Below are 20,365 nucleotides of genomic sequence, written 5' to 3'. Positions count from 1 at the left end.
TTTGATTTATTTTCCAAATTTGTTCAGACTGTAAAAATTTGACATTAATCCTTTTATTTAGCTTTCATTTTGCAATCAAGTATGAGAAAACAGAATATATCCATTTATTTATTAGAAATGCAAAACATTGTTGTTCCTTTTAAAAACTTTTTGAAAAATGGAGTTATGATTGAAAGTATATAAGACTAGGTTTTTAGGCCGCTTCGTGCCCATTTTCTTTTTCAATTGTGAACATGTTTTCATTGTGTACTTTGTAAAACAAAACAAAAACAAAACAATTCGCGGATTTCATTAAAAATTCGTGGATTTTTAAAATTTTCAAAAATTTAATGAAAATAGAATTTTGTTGGAGGCCAATTTTTTAAATTTTAATCTATATAATAAAACAAGACATTCGTATATATATATGTTGCGTATAGCCGACCAAACGACTGGACCGATTGGGCTGAATTTTATTTTGGACACTCATGGGTGGCCGGGGGGTTTTAAAGTCTAAACAAAAATTTAAAAAAAAAAATTTCAAATTTTTTTTCTTTAAATTTTTTTCTTCCACGGACAACGCCGGGCCATCCAGCTAGTCATTCATAATCCTTCCCTGGGACCACGTGAGGTCCCCCACAAAATTTGGGCCCGATCGGTTCAACCGTTTTGACGTTTATTGGATACACACTGTAAGTGAATATTTTTGAGATTTGGGTCTTGTATTGGGTCAAAAAACCTTATCATATTCATTGCAGTGTTCCACACCTTTAGATGCCTGTGCAACCGTTACAGAGGAAGAAAGTTTCAACCCGTGATTTGGCCCAGACCTGACACTGAGTGTCAGATTTTAACATAAACACGGGTTTAAACTTTTTCCCCTGCGTTATGATTACTTTTTTGAGAATTATTTTGAGAATTTGATGTAAGATATTATTTTCAAACCTTGTTAATAATTGCTGTTAATCACGTGTATATTTCAGATAATATGAAGAGAATGAATTATGTTCATTGATTCCAACATTTCTGGGTTAAGTTCTAAAACTACTGTTAAAGTTAAGCTTTATATTTGAAGGTATGTTACGCAGGGGTGATTATCTACAGTGCCCGACGTTGCTCATAAAAATAAAAAATAAATCGTATTTTGAAAAAACAAAATTGAAAAAAGAAATCAAAGTTCAAGAAAATCCTTTAGCATGATACTGAAATCGGTTATTCCTCCAATTTTATGGCCACTGTAATTTTCTGTAGAGGCACAAAACCGTCAATTTCTGTACAAACACAATTATTGTCAAGTTGGGAAAAAGCGGATAAAGGATTTTAATCATATTCAAATCATTGTATCTTTCAATCATCCGTCCAAGCTTAAAAAATTCACTTTTAAAATTATTTGTTTACATATTTATTTTAATATTTTAGATATTCTGACTGTTCAAAGAATTGGAGTAATAATTCTAAAGGTGAGTCCCCCCCCCCCCTCAAACCAACGGGCGTGGGGGGGGGGGGTCCCTGGGAGAAAAGTATTCCGCTCTTAGATTTAAAACATATTCTGATTCAGAATACTTAAAAACTTTTTAAAAATAGCAAAGTATATTTATATTTAGATCGGAAGCACAATGGAGAGAAGATATCCCTGTGATTTTTGTGAATATATTGCAACTAACTCATCGAATTTAAGGCAGCATAGACAAAGTAAACACGAGGGAGTGAGATATCCTTGTGACCAATGTGACTACGCTGCAACCAGAGCATCGCATTTAAAACTGCACAAAGAAAGCAAACATGAGGGAATTAAGTATTCTTGTGACATTTGTGATTTTACGACAACACAATCAACACATTTGAAGATACACAAAGCAAGCAAACACGAAGGTGTAAGATATCCTTGTGATAAATGTGATTATTCTGCAACTCATTCACAATATTTGAAGAAACATAAAGAAAGTAAACACGAAGGACTGTGTTATCCATGTAACAAATGTGAATACGTATCAAGACATTCATCCAGTTTAAAGATACACATTAAAAGTATGCATGAAGGTGTGAAACATTCTTGTGATAAGTGCGAATACACTGCTAATTCTGTATCTTCACTCAACAGTCACAAAAAAAGAAAACATGAAGGAATACGGTTTCCATGTGACATGTGCGATTATCTTGCAACTCAATCTTCTCATCTAAAGCATCACAAAAAACGTCAACACGAAAGACTCACTGAAAACCGTAAACCTGAAATTGTGCAATGTGAACCTGATTTAGTAAAATATGAACCTGAATCTATTGTTGTGAAACCTGACTTTGTGAAATATGAACCTGTTCTTGTGAAATGTGAACCTGAACCTGAATTTGAAACGGATATTGTGAAAAATGAACCAGACCTCGATCTTGTTAAATGTGAACCTGAACCTGAACCTGATGCTGATATTGTTAGTGAAGATGATGAAGAGTTTAAAATCAAAGAAGAAGTTCTTAACAGTCCTTCAGCAGAATTATAAAAAACAATGCTTCTCTGTCGCTTCACCATTATTTTTCGTTGTTTAAAATTTTCGCGGATTTTTCTGTAAAAAAGTGGCGCATTTTCAAAAATTATCAATGACAATTTTATTTTCCGGGAAACATCATTCATTAACCTTACCTGAGCTGAAAACTTTAGAATGTGATATCCTAAATCCCGACCGCTTTATTAATCTGGAGATTAGTAACAAGAGGAGAACAAGCGTAATTTCATCTCGAGATTAAGAAATGAGTCTGCATTAATCCCGAAATCCAACATTCAAAAGTTCACAGCTCTGGTGTCATTTAAGTTGTCACGAAAGAAATCTGGCATTATCGGTTTAGCCGTTTGGACGGTTATAGGATAAAAGCAAAGTATATTTTAAAGATTATAGATGTATTCACAGTTAATATTTTATTTAGGAACTTTATTTTGTCCAGAAAACAAGGGTAGTTCTTTATCAATCTTACACCCCCCCCCCATATCTGTAAAATATTACTTTTTTTTGATTTTTTTCGTTAAATTAGAAAAAACAAATGAATTTTTGTTAAAATGTATGAAAAGCCCCTGTAAATCTTGCCAGTTGTCAAAATTAGGGTTTTCTCCAAAATCTTTAAAAATCACTATTTGTTGATTATAATTGTGTTTCCGGAAAATGTACAATTGTTGAAGTATTAATTTTTTTAAAATTTAAATGTTAGTTTATGTATTTATAGATTTGATTGACTGATAGATTCATCTATAATAATAATATATGTATTTATGTAACACTATTGTGAGTCCTCAATTATGCATTCTTACCTAACTCTTCAATTTTGCAGGGGTGTTCATTTCTTAGGTTCATTGATTTTCTACTAAAATATTTTTTTCCCCAATTCAGCAAATAAATCCATAAAAAATAAATTTGCATTCCATGCAAACATAAAGAATTTCTAGAGGGAAAAATTGTTTTCTAAAAGGTGGCGGGGAGGGGCGGTAAGAAAAATTATTTGTTCAAGAAAACAGTATACACCCCTGCGTTTATCATCACTAATTAATACAATTGCGTCAGATAAGTTTGTTCTTTTTTCCCCGATCTAGAGGAAAACTATCCTAAGGATTTTCCGACCTATATAATGCCATAAAATTTTAACATAGGTTAGGTTAGGTTAAGCTGAGTAGGTGGAGTAGGAAGTTTGGTAGGACGTATAGTTATAAAGGGGAGACGATTTGAAAGCGTGAAACGCGCAGGGAGATAAAAATACTGGATGTTTTTTTAAAGCTATTCGATAATTAGGTCGGTTTCCTCTAGGTCAGTTTCCATAGCATCAAGGGATATTTAGAAAGCTGAGTCGTCCATTTGTTAGACTTTTCTAAAAACTGTTATTATATTTTCAGAGATTATGATTACACGAATATGTTTGGTCTCTAGGAACTGTTCTATGCTCAAGATTCACTTTTAAGATGTTAATTAAATCAAAAGGTGAACGGGTCACTGTTATTATCACTTATACACTCAAGCCTAGATTGAAGGTTTGACAGCGATTATTATTATTATTATACAAGGTGTCCAACATCATATAAGATCGTTTATTGCTCTAAATAAAGATTAAAGGGACTAATCAGAAAGAGAAAAAATAATCATTAAGAAAAAAGTTTCAGGCTGATTAAAAAATGTTCTTGCAGAAAATACCAGGTTTTTCGAGTATTTTCGTATTTTGGAGATAATCCAATATGATATGGGACGCTCTGTATTAATTGTAATGGTTTCATAGAGGAGGAGATCACTCAACAGAACTCATCCATTAAGTTGGAACTATTTGCAATTTTATTCATGCTAATTTATTTTATCATTTTCAACTGACCCTCCATACAAAGATGGCAATGACCGTTTTCTAACGATACCGACCGTTTTCTAACGATACCCTTGAATTGAAATCTTGTGTCTCATCAAGTATTAACTAGAGGTTGAACGCGAAAAAAACTGTCTTTTTTTCTTTTTACGCCTCCTGCAAAAAGCAATTAAAGAATCTGTAAAAAAGGTTGAAAATAATAGTTCATGGACTAAGGATGAAAATGAAACATTCTGATGAAAAATGTGCACTCGCGAGCCAGTCAAAGCTCTATTTCCTTAATATCCCAGCTGACAGTAAATCCATATAATTTGCAGAATCACAAAAGTAATCTCAGCTATTGATCATCCCGGTCCATCATAAATGTTGACCAGAACTCATCATATATTCTTTAAAAAAAACCATAGACCCACTCAAATCATTTAATAAATTATTTTTTGATAAGCAAAATTTGATTTTAGTAAAAAATCAGTTATGATCATATTACCATATTTTGTGAATTATTGCATTGTTTTCAACATGTTTTGGGATCTTTAAAACAATCTTAACTTCCTCTCTCTGTCTATAAAGTTCAAATATTTTTTAGTTTATTTTTTTACATTTTGAAATGTTTTAATGATGATAAATAGTACCCTTAAAGAAACTTTTTTAAAAGATCTCTTCTGTTCCTTTGATCGCGTTTTTGGCCTTTTTCTGTTCCCCTGTCCAGTTTTTTTATTCTATATTTTTTTTCATTACAAAAAGTTAATCAAAAATTTAATTTTGAAAAAAATCTTATTCTATATTAGTATTTTTTCCCTATTCTATATCCTGAAGGATTTTGAAGAATCATGAATTTATTAACTTTATTCTCTGCTAAAAATAATTTGAGAATTTGAATACTTTAATTATTCTATTAATAAGATCCCTTTAGCTGGCAGGCAGGGTATTATGAAGTACAGAAATATAAATGGCTAATGAGGGCACATTAAAAATCATAATTTATCAAAGAATGTTTTTATTTCTTACCTGTTACATGTACTAACTTTATTCCTAACTTTATTGCCGATTTAAAGATTAATTTTGTTCAGTTATCAATGGTTTAAAAACCTAAAGCTAAAAAGACAGATTTTTTCGTGTCAACCCTTTAGATGTCAATGTTTGTAATTTTTAAACAGCTTATTTTCAATTGTGATTTTTCTACAGTCTATACAGTGTGCATTTCTACTGCAGGAAAAGATATAGGAGTTATCGGAATTGAAAACTTTTATACCATGATTGAGGATTCTGCTGTGAATTGAGGATTGCCATCTCTCCGTGGAGGGTCACTTGAAATTACGCTGACAGTCCCTTTAAGAGTTCTGTTTGGCTAATTTCGATTGAACCTCATTTTGAGAGTTACGTAACCGGGGAAATTGTAAAGATTTGTTGCTTTTTAAGAAAAAAAACGAGAAAATTTTTTAATTTTCAGAACGATAATCCGGAGAATTTTACTTCCTTAAATCATGGAGAATAAATACAAATGTGGTCAGTGTGAATACGCGGGAACGAGATTATCGCTTTTAAAGAGGCACACAGCAAGCAAGCACGAAGGAGTTCGATATACTTGCGATAAATGTGAATACTTGACAGTAGATTTATCTAGTTTGAAACTACACAAAGCTAGTAAACATGAAGGGGTGAAATATCCTTGTAATGAATGTGATTATTCTGCCACAAAACCATCGCATTTAAAGCATCACAAACGAAGCAAGCACGAAGGAGTTCGATATACTTGTGATCAATGTGAATACTTGACAGTAGATTTATCTAGTTTGAAACTACACAAGGCTAGTAAACATGAAGGGGTGAGATATCCATGTAATGAATGTGATTATTCTGCCACCAAACCATCATACTTAAAGCATCACAAACGAAGTAAGCATGAAGGCATGAGGTATCCCTGTGATCAATGTGAATACGCTGCAACCGTTCCATCACATTTAAAAATGCACAAAGCTAGTAAACATGAAGGAGTAAGGTACCCATGTAATCAATGTGACTATGCTGCAACCAAACCATCATATCTAAAAGCGCACAAACTCAATCAACATGAAAGTGAAAGGTATCCATGTAATCAATGTGATTATGCTGCACCTAAACCAGCACAATTAAAACTGCACAAATTAAGTAATCACGAGAAAGAAAGATATCCATGTGATGAATGTCATTACTCAGCTACCAAACCATCACATTTAAAACAACACAAAGCCAGTCAACATGATGGGGCTAGGTACCCTTGTGATGAATGTGAATATGTAGCAAACATTTTATATAATTTAAAAGTACACAAAGCAAGCCAACATGATGGAGTCAGGTATCCATGTACTGAGTGTGACTTTACTGCAACTCAACGTTCTCATCTGAATGCACACATGAGGAAGAAGCATAGTGATATTCAGCAGATAGCAGATCCGGAACCTGTTCTTGTGAATTATGAATCTGAACCTGTTCTTGTGAAATGTGAACCTGAACTTAATCTTGTGAAATGTGAACCTGAATCTGAACCTGTTCTTGTGAAATGTGAACCTGAATCTGAACCTGTTATTGTGAAAAATGAACCTGAAAGTGAAAATGAAGATATGACAGTAGAAGAAGTTCTTAAAGATCGTTTTGCTTGATTTTGATTCGGTTTCATGATTTTGTAAGTTTGGGGGGGGGATGAAGAAAAAGCTTGATTTTTTTTTATTTTACGGGGTCCCTGGGAAGGGATATATAGTATTATTAAAATAAAGTTCAATGAGGATTATGAACTTTTATCATCATGAGGTTTTAAATGAACTGATGAAATGATCTTTTGATCAAATTTTTTTTTAAATGAAGCCACTCACATAAAACCAAAATGGGTTTCATGGTTTTTTTAAAACCCCAATATAAAGTGCTTTAATAAAAAATTGAGATCTGAAAATAACATTAAATACCGCGAATTATTTATAAAAATTGACAACAATGAGCTAAAGTTAAAACTTAAGAGAGCCTTTCAAATTTTATATTATAATCCTCATCAAAATTGTCGAAATGGTAATTTTAATTGTACATGCATGTGTCATATGTAAACAAAAAAAATTATAAAATTATATATTAAGTAGTAATCAGTATTATCTTTGATACAGTGAACATTTTATAATATTTTATTTCAGATTTCATGAATAAGAAGTTTAAGTTTAGTGATCGTTCAAAATCTCCAGATAATCGTTCCTAGGGAATCAGACGAAGGTAAATCATTGAAATTATGATTTCAAACATTTCTTTTGATCGTTTTCAATTCAATATATTATACATACAGGTTGTACCAGTAAATATTAACGTTGACCCTGAGATTGCAATTGATCTAAGATAGCTATCTAATTACAAAGTCCATATCAAAATAAGGTTTTATGACTTACTAGCTGGAGTGCCCATCGTTGTCCGTGGAATTTTGAAAAATTTCCAAAATAGTTTAAGTTTAAGCCTATGTCAACTCTGGGTTTCCTAAGTTGATCTATATATAAATTTGGCTTGTCTGTTTGTCTGTTTGTTTGTTTGTCTGTTTGTCTGTTTGTCTGTTTGTATCCAATAAACGTCAAAACGGCTGAACCGATCGGGCCCAAATTTTTTGTGGGACATCTAGGGACCCCAGGGAAGGTTTATGAAAAATCAAAATTTCAAATATTTGTCTCCATCAAAATTCAATCGTCATTAAATTTTTAAAAATTTTGAAAATCCGCGAAATTTTTTGTGAAAATCCGCGAATTATTTTTGTTTTGTTTTACGATGTACACAAAGAGAACATGTTCACAATTAATTTAGAAGATGGGCACGAAGCGCCCTCTAAGGCTAGTATCTATATATATACTTTGCTTGTCTCTCTGTCTGTCTGTTTGTTTGTATCTTATAAACGTCTAAACGGCCCAAATTGTTTGTGGGAACTTTTGTCACCCCTGGGAAGGTTTATGGATGATCGAATTCACAAAAATTTGCCTCTTACAAAATTCGATTTTTTAATGAAAATCCACGAAATTTTTTTATATAATCTGCGAAATTTTTAGTTTGTTCTTGTTTTACAATGTATACTAAAAGAAAATGTTCACAATTGAAAAACAAGTTGGGCGAAGTGCTCTTAAAGCCTATTTCTACATATTTCTATATATATCCTCAAGATTGCCTAGTATAGAACAATGTCTTGATGTAATAAAAATTCAAATTATTTGTTAACATCTTTTCTTAAAAATATATGTACATTATATATATACATATATATTATACAATATATTTTATTTGTAAATGCGCGAAATGCTTTATTATATCGATGATTTCAGGTGAAGCATGAAACCAGATACAACACCGGGGAGAAGATATCCTTGTGATAACTGTGAATATATTGCGACTAAATCCTCACATTTAAAGCAGCACAAAGAAAGTAAACACGAAGGAGTGAGATATTCCTGTGATGAGTGTACATACATTGGAAACCATGTTATTGGCTTAAAGCGACATAAAGAAAATAAACATTTGGGCGTCACATATCCATGTGATCAATGTGAATTTATTTCAACTACAGCAGGAAACTTAAAACAACACAAAGAAAGAAAACATGATGGAGTTATACACAAATGTAATCAGTGTGAATATTCAACATCTCTTTTAAAAAGTTTAAAGTTACACAAAGCAAGCAAGCATGAAGGGGTGAGGTATCCATGTGATCAGTGTAGCTATTCTGCAACTCAACGTTCTCACTTGAAGTCACACAAGAATAGAAGACACGGCGAAGAACGGCGGATTAAAGTTAAACGAAAACTTTCTGAACCTAAACCTGTTCTTGTGAAATGTGAACCCGACCTTGAGAACTATGAACCTATTCTCGTAAAATATGAACCTGAAACCGTTCTTGTGAAATGGGAACCCGACCTTGAGAACTATGAACCTATTCTCGTAAAATCTGAACCTGAAACCGTTCTTGTGAAATGTGAACCTGATCTTGTTGAATGTGAACCTGATCTAGTAAAATATGAACCTGAAACCGTTCTTGTGAAATGCGAACCTGATCTTGTTGAATGTGAACCTGATCTAGTAAAATATGAACCTGAAACCGTTCTTGTGAAATGTGAACCTGCTCTTGTAAAATTTGAACCTGAAAGTGAAGATGATGAAAAAAATGACACCAAAAAGGAAGTTTATGAAGAAGATTCTTAAATAGTTTTTATTTATTAGAATCTTTTCAGCCCTCTTTTTTAAATGCATGGCTTCTTGGAGTTAAAAACTTGTTGCATGCCTACTTAAATTTGTTACCATAATAGTTTCAAGACCTTATCCAAGTCTCATTATTGTGTGTACTTCTGTAGTTTTCAAGACAAATATTCATAATTACAAAAATAAATTTGTTATAAACTGTTTTGTTTTCGATTATTTGTTTAAAGGGGGTGGTGGAGATAGCATGTTTGATGTAGGGGGAAGGGGGGGGGGGCTGCCTTCATTTTTGGTTCAAGTATTCCAATTTTGGCTGCACGCCTAATTAGTGATCGAAATTCCTAAAATAAAATAAAATTGAATTTTAATGGCCTCTAATGACCTCCACATATGCATATCAAACGAAAGCTAGGAAACCAGGGAATACAGTAGCAGCAACAAATCCAGTGTTTGACCTTCTAATGACCTCTTACGACCTTTAATGACCTAAATGACCTCTAAAAGAGAAAATGCTTTAACTATGGCTTATGCATAATGAATATCAATTAAAAGCCAGGAAAATTTTAACCAAAAATGAAGGCCCCCCCCCCCCCTATATCATACATGCCATCTCCACCATTCCCTTCAGTTTGTTTTCAGAAAAAATCTCAACTATGGCTGCAGGTGCTCATCTTGAACATTAGAGGAAAAACCACCTGTTTTTAATATGTTATTCTGTTGTTTTGCAAGCTTGCAAGCAGGACCAATATTCTCTGCCCTGAATGGAGTTATTTATCCATGAACGTACTGTGTCTGATGAGTTTGAAGAATATTCCAGAGGCCGTCCCTTCCTTAAACTACATTGGTCGACAAATTTACGTCTTCTATATTGGTCGTCAAATGTACGGAGAAATATCTATCTATCAGATATGAATTTAGCGGTCAACATATCGTCCCCCAAAGTACGTGAATTACACGACCACTTTTTATGGAGAGAACGGGCTCAGAAGATTCGTATTCTTTAAATTTTGTATTGTAACCGGTTTTCAGACTGTACTTTACCGATTTGAAACATAAACAGTGTAATCGTTTATTCCTAGTATTTGGACAATTTATAAAAAATTGCTACGTGATTAAATATACCAAGACGTGTCAGAGGATCATTGTGGTATGATTTTATACTTATTCAATTCAATTCAATTCAAGAAGCTAAGGAAGTCCCGTGGGCTCCTTATTACTCATATTTATTCTTAAAATTAGTCTTCACTACAGTTTTTTTTATGGATAAGCAGAATTTTGAGTTTTACGTTAAAATTAGATAACTTTCCTGTACTTAATGCTTTTTTCTGTAGTATTTAGTAACTATTTCGGTCTGAAAATACTGCGTATTTTCAGATTGAACTGCGAATAAAATCTGAAGACTTATCCTGAGATTTATTATGGAGAAGAGTTCAGACAGAGCAGCTTCCGGTCAAGTCCGTAGGACTACGACCTGGTTTACCTTTTTACAAATCTAAGGGCGATTAGCATAGTCGCGAAATATCATGTACATTGTCCAAGCTGCTTTTACTATTTTATTTTGTGCATTACAGTACTGTACAATATCATGTACATTGTCCAAGCTGCTTTTATTATTTTATTCTGTACATAACAGTACTGTAAAGTATCATGTATTTAGTACAAGCTTCTCTCTACATAACAGTACTGTACAGTATCATGTATATAGTACAAGCTCCTTTTACTACATTATTATACAGTATTGTACAACACATGCTGTTGACAAAATTATTCCATACTGTACAAAATTAATTTTTTTTTAGCCAACTGTAACAATATTGTACAACACTAGCTGATTTTATTCCATCATGTCTTTTACAGTGCGGTACAAAATTTATCTGTCATAACACGCTGTGCAATATTCTGTACAATGTACAAGCTTCTCCTATTAAAAAAAGTTGTACAGTGACCAGAGTACTAAGCGTTTCTATGTACTTAGTAAACTATAAAAAACTGCAAGATGATTTTCCTTCTGTTAAAAATCATTTATTCACCCTAAACTAAGCTTTCGGTGTGTACTGAAGCGATCTGCGGTATACGAACCGTAAAAAAAGTGGGGTTTAGTGGATAATTTTCTCATCTCATATATCGTGAGTGATCCGTTTATTTGTTTATTAAAACAATCTATAATGTTGAATTTTATCAGTATGGCTTAATGTCCTATATATCAAATACCATAAAGATTCAACAATTTTTGTAATTTCAAAAATTTTGAAACCGCCAGGTTGCAAAAATATTATATTCTAAAAGGCTAACTTTTTTTAAAATGATGTGATTTTGACCCAGTTTCTTTGCCAAATTCCTGATTGCACTTGTTTTAACCAATTTGAAATCAATTTTTTAGAATTATCATTAGGATCTGTAAACAGAACCCTGCTCAGCCAAGATGTAGTAAGTGGCGTAAACCTTGAAGGAACAGCCAGAACCTATCAACAACTACCCTACACACTCTGTATTTCACCAATATATACTTTTTATTCTATTTTTTTATCGGATATATTTTTTTCAGATAACCATGGAAATATTCATTCAGTTGCGTGGTAAGATCGACAACCTTGCATATCATGTCATATACCAAGTAAGTTATGATTGAGAAACATTGTTTCTTTTAGACAGAAATTATTCTAAAATTTTGATGACATTTTTTTAAAGTCCTTAGATGACACGATCATTTTAGCGGACCCACATAACCAAGAACTCAGCATAGAAGTTTTTATGGTTTGATCAAAAACTTTTTATTTATAGTGTCCAAAGGGGAGAGATGAATCGAAGACAAAGCTTGTGAAGAACAAACTAAACTACATTGTTGGCAGTTTTGTTCAAGTGCACCAGGCACTGAAGATAAATGGTCAGTTAGATTTGTGTCAATCCCCCAATAAAGAGTTTGTCAATGACACTGCAGATGTGCTTTGTCTCTTGGAAAATCACCAATTAGATTGTCCTCTGTGCACCGTGTCATTCCAAGACTGGAACTCAAGTATCAGCACCTGCTATGATTACTTAGAACAGATTCCAGATATTATCAGAAATATGTTCTATATCCCAAACACAGCAAAACCCTGGTCGCCCTTTGCTCCGACACCCAGGCGTGCCTTAGCAGTTCGGCGGAATCTCCTCGCTAATAAACCAAAGGAGGTAATCAAAATTTCTAAATGGTTGATTGATTGATTTTTTGATTCAGTAATTGATTGTTAGATTTTATGTTTTCAAATTTAGTCCGATGGTTGACTTGCTGTTTAATTGATTGATAAGTAGAAACCTAGTAATTGGCTGTTAAATGAACTATATTATAGTTGAAGAGAGAACAAAAGACAGAGAATGGAGAAAGAGAGGCTGAAGAGGCTATCAACAAAGGACGAGAGGCTGTTTATGAGACAATTAAAGATGATTCTGTGCAAGAAAAAGAGCTCCAGTACCTGAGCAGCCCCTTGAAGAAGTTTAAAGTAAACCTTCAGTCAACCGACGACAACTCTTCTAGGAAGAAAGGGGGCAGTCGGGAAATCTTGGTTCAGGAATTGATTAAGAATGTTGGCACCCTTGGACATCTTACATGTCTTCTGTGTGAGCACACTTTTGTTTCCCGAAGAAACATTTACAGACATTACCGACTGCCTACTTCCTGTACAAAGTACATGATGAAGAAGGTTAAGCATAACAGAGGTAGCTAAATATAAAATTAATAGTTTTATGGATGAATTTCAAAATTGATTGATTGATCAACTGATTGATTGACTGATTGATTTACTGATTAATTGACCGATTGATATACTGATTGATTGACTGATTGATCAAATGATTGATTGACCTATTGATTGACTGCTTGATTAACTGCTTGATTGACTGATTGATTGACTGATTGATTGACTGATTGATTGGCTGATTGATTTACTGATTTGTTGAATGATTGATCAACTGATTGATTGATTGATGACTGATTAATTGACTGCTTGATTGACTGCTTGATTGACTGATTGATTGACTGATTGATTGACTGATTGATTGACTGCTTGATTGACTGCTTGATTGAATGATTGATTAACTGATTGATTGACTGATTGATTGACTTATTAATTGACTGATTGGTTGGCTGATTGATTGACTGATTGATTGACTGATTTGTTGAATTATTGATCAACTGATTGATTGATTGATTGACTGATTGATTGACTGATTGATTGACTGATTGATTGACTGTTCAGGCAGACGAAGAAAGCTAGACAAGGCTAGCAACAGAAAAAGAGATGTAAAGGAGGCTAGCAACAGAGGAAGAGAGGTAAGCCAATTTAAATACTTGCGCCATTTCCAACATCATGTCTGTATTTGGTTCTGACTTAGTCAATGTCTGGTTTTCGGTTGGTTTACAGATTTGTCGCTTCTTGTGAACAATCAATCCTTCACAGGAACGAATGAAATTATTAAGAACGATGCCATCATTCCAAAAAAAGAACAAACGCATAGAACTCGTTCTTAAAACGATTGGAACAATCTATGAATTATCGAAGAACATGGATCGAACATTAACTGGTTGAAAAGAACGGTCTGGAATTGTGAACGTTAAAAATCAAGAACTATTTTTTTTACATCTAATGGTTATATAATGGTTATATATGCATTTACAATAAATATCAGGTTTCTAGGTTGACTTCGGTGATGCAGCGACAATGGCACTTAATTGATCACTTTTTTCCATATTTTGCCCTAAAACACCACAAGAAGGTGTAAAAAATTATCAATTACATCGTTCAAAACTTATTAGAATGGCCCAAGGTACCTGTATATCAAATATCATAAAGATTCAACAATTTTTGTGATCTCAAAATATTTGAAACCGCCAGGTTGCATGGATATAATATCCTAAAAGGCTAACTTTTTGAAAATGATGCGATTTTGACCCAGTTTCTTTGCCAAATTCCCAATGGCACTTGTTTTAATCAATTTGAAAACAATATTTAGGAATTAGCATGTAACCTTTTAGAGTTAGAAAAATGTCTGGACTTTTTTATTAATTTGAAATCTTTAGGACATGTAAACAGAACCCTACTCAGCTCTGTTGTCTGAAGTGGCGTAAACCTGTAAACAGAACCAAACTCAGCTCTGTGGTCTGAAGTGGCGTAAACCTGAAAGGAACAGCCAGAACCTATCAACAACTACCCTACACACTCTGTATTTCACCAATATATATACTTTTTATTTTATTTCTTTATCGGATATATTTTTTCAGATTTTATTTTATTTCTTTGATCGGATATACTTTTTTTCATGAAGGTATTTAGTCAGTTGCGTGACAAGATCACATCATGTCCTATACTTTTCAAGTTATGATTAAGATGCATTGTTTCTTTTCAAACGGCAGTTTAAAGTTCCTGATGGGAAACGATGACATTCTAAACATAAGCCTGTTCTTGTGAAATATGAACCTGAAACCGTTCTTGTGAAATACGAACCTGATCTTGTGAAATATGAACCTGAACCTGTTCTTGTGAAATATGAACCTGAACCTGTTCTTGTGAAATATGAACCTGAACCTGTTCTTGTGAAATATGAACCTGAAACCGTTCTTGTGAAATGCGAGTCTGATTTTGTTGAATTTGAACATGATCTTGTAAAATTTGAACCTGAAAGTGAAGACGACGAAAAAGAAAATACCAAATAGGAAGTTTTAGCAAAAGATCCTCTTTCTACATAAATAGTTGTTATATTTCATTATTTCTATATTATATGTAGACAGGGTTACCCGCAAAGAATGAGACTTTTAAAACGACTGTATATAATCTCTTAAGCTTTCTTTTTTACATGCATGACTTCTTGAAGCTCAAAACTAGTGTCTTTCTTTGCAATATCATGTGTCAACTTAAATTCAACTTACGTTTATTTTCATAACAGTTTCAAGACCTTATCCAAGTCTCATTATGCTGTGTAACTCTGTAGTTTGCAAGAAAAATATTAGTAATTACAAAAATAAATTTGTTGAAAACTGTTTTGTTTTTTGATTATTTGTTTAAATTTAGTTTTTTTTTCAGATAAAATGTCAGCTATGGCTGCAGGTGCTCATCTTGAACATCAGAGGATAAACTTGTACACAGAGCTTCAGGAATACCTAGATTGTGAACAGAACTGTACAATATCGTGTACGTTTTCCAACCTGCTTGTAATATGGTTTATTATTTATTAATTCTTATACACAATATTGTACAAAATTAATCTCTCTTAACATACATCTTTTGTACAGCTCTATTCCAAATTTTCACAGTACTAAACAAATCTGTTTTAATATAGTTCACACAGTATTGTACAACACATGCTGATTTTATTCCAAATTTTCACAGTACTAAACATATCTGTTTTAATATAGTTCACACAATATTGTACAACACTAGCTGCTTCTATTCTAATATGTCTTTTACAGTGCCGAACAAGATTTATCTATCATAACATGCTGTGCAATATATGTACAGTGTACACTGTACAAGTTTGCATGGTCCTATTAAAAATGTTGTGTACATAGTATTCATATACCTAGTAGACTATTAAATGCTACAAGATAATTTTCCTTCAAAGAAAAATCAGTTTTTGTTTAAAAATGGAAATAATTACTTCCATCAAACTCTAATTTTCTCATTTCTATATTTTGCAACCTGAGCTGGAGGCTTTTTTATTGAATACCCTTTATTCCGTTCGCTTAATCTCGTTATCCACTGTGGCCACTTTTCTGCTTAATCCTCTCTTTTTGGTTGGGTTCCGACCAATGAGAGTTATATCATCTCTCATTGGTTGTGCGCAAAATTTACCGGCTTCTAATTGGCTGTTTCTGAAAACGACACTCTGATTGTTTGAATTTTAGGCACTTTCTTGGATATCAAATCAAGATTAAATTAATCCACAGAGTAACAAAAGAGGAAATCACGCATTGATCTCGATAAACATGTAGCAAATACCTACCCCATAACAGGTTTACTCGAGACGTATCTAACCAGGTCTACTCGTTGCCAAGATCAACCAGGACTAACTCTTCGTTTCTGAATGCCACAAAGGCAATATCTAATCCAGGCCTGACTCTTCGGTTCCAAAGGACAAACAGTCCCAAATCTCAACCAGGCTTAACTCCTTAGTTATAAAATACACACAGGGTATTGAAATTGCTACACAGGCAATTTCTCAACCAGGCTTAACTCCCTGGTTCTTAAGGACACACAGTCTAAATTTCAACTCGTATAATTCAACTAGGACCCAAGCTATCTTTATTTGATCAGATTGCCAATTATCCTGGCAAGATCTTCACTCGTATAGTTCAACAAGATCACAAGCTATCCTTTCAAGCTATATTCGATTCAATTGCCAATCAACTAGGCAAAATCTAGACTCGTATGTTTCAACGAGAACATAATTACTTTCTCGCAGTAATCAAAGCGGAGTCTCATACAACTAACTTTATTCAATTGCTTAGGTTACAAAGTTAACAGGAATTGACTTAATTCAATTCCTACGATGTTATCTATATCACTTGTTAGATACCATCGTATTACGTATTTTACAAGATTAGAGAAAATGTATATCACGCAGTATAACTACGTACATGTTTTTTTTTGCATATTTAATTAGGCCGCATGATTCAATCTAATCATATTAAATATTCCATTGAAACGCAGTTTCATTGAATAATGTCATTATACAAGTTTACAACAGTTAATCATTAGCAATGTGCAATGTACAACGTACTGCAATTTCACAGAATATCATCTTTCTTCCCTTTTTACTACATACACGATACAACTTCAGGTTGCAACGATGTAAGGATTAGAATAGAGCATTAGAGTTTGAGGTGAATTATCAGTTTCTTTGTCAAAGGTTATTTGTTTATTATAACAATCTAATATTGAACTAGAGAGTTGAAGTGGGGACTGAGGATAAACGAATTTTAAAGGGACTGTGACGTAATTTAAAGTGAGCCTTCAGTTTTATTAGTGGAATTTCCGATTCACAACTATACCAATCTGAGTAACAATGAGAAAGATATCTCGTTTTTCAATTTTTAACAGAGCTACTTTCTAACTATTTCCTGAATTATTTCTACGGTTTAAATTCATAAGAAACTATCAAGGAGAAACCATAATATCCATTTTAAAAGAAAATCTCATTCCTCTTGATCAGACATAGGTATAAAGTGTACGTTTGTGAATGAGGTTAAATGAAGGATCCCCTGAAATTACGTCAACTGTTCCTTTAAAGCATATGCTGGTTGGTATTCTGAACCTGAAGAATGGAATGAAAGATAACATCCATCTCCTTAACCAAGAAATCAATGTCAAGAAAGGGAAAAGGGAGAAGACAGAAGAAGAGGAGAAAAAAGAGAAGCAGAGGGAAGGAGAGGAAGAGATGGAAGGGGAGGGGGAGAAGGAAGAAGAGGAGTGGAAGGGGCTTAATGAAGTACTTCTTGCTGCCCAGCAACATATTGACTCCATTAGCTCAATGTATACACTGGGAGTATCCTGCCTCAAAGAGGAAACTGAAAATTCTCCAAATATCATTCAAGGTTTATTTATTTCTTTTCATTCGTCGTTTTTTAAAACAAACTTTACAAAATGCTTTTCCTGATAACGTTAATTAAATATTCATGTTTTTGTTTTTGAAAACCAATTACTTTTCATTGTGGTGTCGCTTTAAAAGGGAATGGACTTATCTTGCTTCCGTAACAACAGAGAAATTTATCAGAATTAAACACTTTTAAAGCTTAAGCTTCCATAATATTGATCAGATTAAGGTTTCAAGGGTACCAGGGCGAATCAGGCATATTCCCCTTTGAATGGAAGATGACTTAAAATTACAGCGAGAGTCCCTTAAGGTTTTTTTGATTCATTGATTGTAAAATACAAAATCTTTGATACACTCAATGTTACAGTGGAAGATTGCTGTGATGAGGATGAAAACATGAATCTGGAGAATTATGAAGACCTGGAGAATCCTGCAGAGAAGAAGAATAAGAAGATCTCTGAGAACAATGAACAAGAAGAAGAGATTGTTGTCAAAGAGGAACCTGAAGATGGAGTTAAAGGTAAAAATATGGAATTGTATGGTGTATACCTTGTTAAATGATTCTTCTTTATTCAAATACGAAATTTATTTTTGTGCAAATTTGTCAAATTTATAAAGGAAAGTGAACTAAATCTTTATATTTTCTTGCTCATTTTCCTCCTTCTTATTTTAAATCCCTTAAAACTTTGATATTTATGCATTACAAAAAATATTTTTTTTTTATATACAGAACGTGAGAAAACAGTGCCAAGGAATCTTGCAAGGGGAAAATACTCGTGTGATCAATGTGAATATTCTGGGGCGGAAGCTGATAGTTTAAATCAGCACAAAAAGAGTGAACACGGTAAAAAGTATTCTTGTGATCAGTGTAAATACAAAGGCGTTAAAGAAGTAGATCTAAAAAGACACACGCAAAGTAAACATGTAAAAATAAATACGAATGGAGGTTTGAGGTATCCTTGTGATGAATGTAATTATGAAGGTGCTGAATTGTCCGATTTAAACAATCACAAACAGAGTAAACACGTTAAAAAGTATTCTTGTGATCAGTGTGGATATGAAGGTGCTAAAAAATTAGATTTAAAACAACACAAGCGAAGGCATCATGGAAAAGCGAAAAAGAACAAAGTTTTTATATATTCTTGTGATCAGTGTAATTATAAAGGTGCTAAAGAAGTAGATCTAAACAGCCACAAACAGAGTAAACACATTAAAACGTATTCTTGTAATCAATGTGATTATGAATGCGCAGCATTGTTAGATTTAAACAATCACACACAGAGTAAGCATGGAGAAAAGACTTCATCTGCATTGCATTACATTGCATTGTTATTAAATTCTTGTAACCAATGCGACTATGTGGGCGTTACAATATCAGATTTACATCAGCACACACAAGATAAACACGATACCAAGTATTCTTGTGATCAATGTAACTATAAAGGTGATGAACTATTCGACTTAAACCAACACAAAAAAGATAAACACAATAACAAGTATTCTTGTGGTAAGTGTAATTATGAAGGTGCTAAATTATCAGATTTAAACAATCACAAACAGAGTAAACACGTTAAAAAGTATTCATGTGATCAGTGTGGATATAAAGGTGTTGAAGAAGTAGATCTAAACATGCACAAGCAAATTAAACATGGTAAAACGATCACGAATGCAGGGTTGAGGTATCCTTGTGATGAATGTAATTATAAAGGTGCCGAACTATCCGCTTTAAACATGCACAAACAAGATAAGCACAGGAAGAGCATTCTTCATAATGTACAACGTAAGCGGGTGCATTGTGATGAGTGTGAATTCTCTGGAACTCGCCGGTGCGTTCTATCAGAACACATGAAGAGGAAACATGAGCAGGCGCCAGGTGGCCCAGGGAAGAGAATAAAGCTTGAAAAAGACAAAGAGAGTAAAGAAGAAAAAGTTAAAATAAAAAAAGAAAATTAAATAATTTAGAATATTTTTCTTAAAGAATGTTTTTTTTGTGATGACCAGCCAAGCAAATGTATTTATTTAAATTATTCATGTATTTTATTTATATTATCTCAGCTACAATATTTGTCGTTTTGTATTTTATTTCCGATTTTATCAATAAATTATCTAATATCCTGTAGTAATACCTATTTGTCCATCTGTTTGTTTGAGCGATCATAACTCTGGAACCCCTGGACCGATTTGCCTCTTATCTTGATTGGGGAACTCCGTACACCCATGGGAATGTTCAAAGCTTGGGTTATCATCTCTAAGTTTGAAAGTTGAAAGTTATATATATGTTCCAAATCAATTTTTGTAAATCTAAATGAAA

The 20,365-nt window shown here is 33.2% G+C and overlaps 4 protein-coding genes across 7 annotated transcripts; all 4 read left to right on the top strand.

Annotated features, from left to right (window-relative positions):
- Positions 1 to 1,595: 1,595 nt before the first annotated feature.
- On the top strand, positions 1,596 to 2,474 carry LOC111713641 (transcriptional repressor CTCF). Its single transcript, XM_023488558.1, has one exon. It carries the CDS (start codon positions 1,596 to 1,598, stop codon positions 2,472 to 2,474), a length of 879 nt encoding a protein of 292 aa, XP_023344326.1.
- A 2-nt stretch (positions 2,475 to 2,476) lies between these two features.
- LOC111713643 (zinc finger protein 90) lies at positions 2,477 to 9,695 on the top strand. 4 transcript variants are annotated; one of them, XR_002767758.1, is made up of 3 exons: positions 2,477 to 3,935; positions 5,756 to 7,092; positions 7,203 to 7,226. XR_002767758.1 is itself a non-coding variant. In XM_023488563.1 (3 exons), exon 3 carries the CDS (start codon positions 8,629 to 8,631, stop codon positions 9,493 to 9,495), a length of 867 nt encoding a protein of 288 aa, XP_023344331.1. In that variant the 5' UTR covers positions 2,477 to 3,935; positions 7,464 to 7,539; positions 8,622 to 8,628; the 3' UTR covers positions 9,496 to 9,695. The 4 variants fall into 4 exon arrangements, 3 of the variants coding, with proteins under 3 accessions (XP_023344331.1, XP_023344330.1, XP_023344329.1); XM_023488563.1 differs by lacking the exons at positions 5,756 to 7,092; positions 7,203 to 7,226 and adding exons at positions 7,464 to 7,539; positions 8,622 to 9,695; XM_023488562.1 differs by having other exon boundaries at positions 2,477 to 3,311; positions 3,472 to 3,935; positions 5,756 to 7,252.
- Positions 9,696 to 11,772: 2,077 nt separating this feature from the next.
- Positions 11,773 to 14,752, top strand: LOC111713640 (uncharacterized). Its single transcript, XM_023488557.1, has 5 exons — positions 11,773 to 12,103; positions 12,271 to 12,660; positions 12,819 to 13,185; positions 13,725 to 13,798; positions 14,546 to 14,752. The coding sequence occupies exons 1-5, from the start codon at positions 12,041 to 12,043 to the stop codon at positions 14,552 to 14,554; spliced, it is 903 nt and encodes a 300-aa protein (XP_023344325.1). The 5' UTR covers positions 11,773 to 12,040; the 3' UTR covers positions 14,555 to 14,752.
- Positions 14,753 to 15,545: 793 nt separating this feature from the next.
- Positions 15,546 to 20,016, top strand: LOC111713639 (zinc finger protein 271). Its single transcript, XM_023488556.1, has 5 exons — positions 15,546 to 15,616; positions 17,408 to 17,446; positions 17,752 to 18,055; positions 18,422 to 18,574; positions 18,785 to 20,016. Exons 1-5 carry the CDS (start codon positions 15,551 to 15,553, stop codon positions 20,005 to 20,007), a joined length of 1,785 nt encoding a protein of 594 aa, XP_023344324.1. The 5' UTR covers positions 15,546 to 15,550; the 3' UTR covers positions 20,008 to 20,016.
- The last annotated feature ends 349 nt before the right edge of the window (positions 20,017 to 20,365 follow it).

This window comes from Eurytemora carolleeae, unplaced genomic scaffold (assembly GCF_000591075.1).
Source record: "Eurytemora carolleeae unplaced genomic scaffold, Eaff_2.0 scaffold1325, whole genome shotgun sequence".
In the NCBI taxonomy this organism is placed as follows: domain Eukaryota; kingdom Metazoa; phylum Arthropoda; class Copepoda; order Calanoida; family Temoridae; genus Eurytemora; species Eurytemora carolleeae.
This window is presented reverse-complemented; position numbering and strand designations above follow the sequence as displayed.

Excerpts from the sequence above, each read along its gene's own strand:
- LOC111713641 (XM_023488558.1), top strand. The coding sequence starts at position 1,596 with ATGGAGAGAAGATATCCCTGTGATTTTTGTGAATATATTGCAACTAAC.
- LOC111713643 (XM_023488562.1), top strand. The coding sequence starts at position 5,790 with ATGGAGAATAAATACAAATGTGGTCAGTGTGAATACGCGGGAACGAGA.
- LOC111713640 (XM_023488557.1), top strand. The coding sequence starts at position 12,041 with ATGGAAATATTCATTCAGTTGCGTGGTAAGATCGACAACCTTGCATAT. Across the intron at positions 12,104-12,270 it reads CATATCATGTCATATACCAA|TGTCCAAAGGGGAGAGATGA; the intron begins GTAAGTTATGAT and ends TTTTATTTATAG. Across the intron at positions 12,661-12,818 it reads TCGCTAATAAACCAAAGGAG|TTGAAGAGAGAACAAAAGAC; the intron begins GTAATCAAAATT and ends ACTATATTATAG.
- LOC111713639 (XM_023488556.1), top strand. The coding sequence starts at position 15,551 with ATGTCAGCTATGGCTGCAGGTGCTCATCTTGAACATCAGAGGATAAAC. Across the intron at positions 15,617-17,407 it reads ACTTGTACACAGAGCTTCAG|AGAGTTGAAGTGGGGACTGA; the intron begins GAATACCTAGAT and ends ATATTGAACTAG. Across the intron at positions 18,575-18,784 it reads ACCTGAAGATGGAGTTAAAG|AACGTGAGAAAACAGTGCCA; the intron begins GTAAAAATATGG and ends TTTTATATACAG.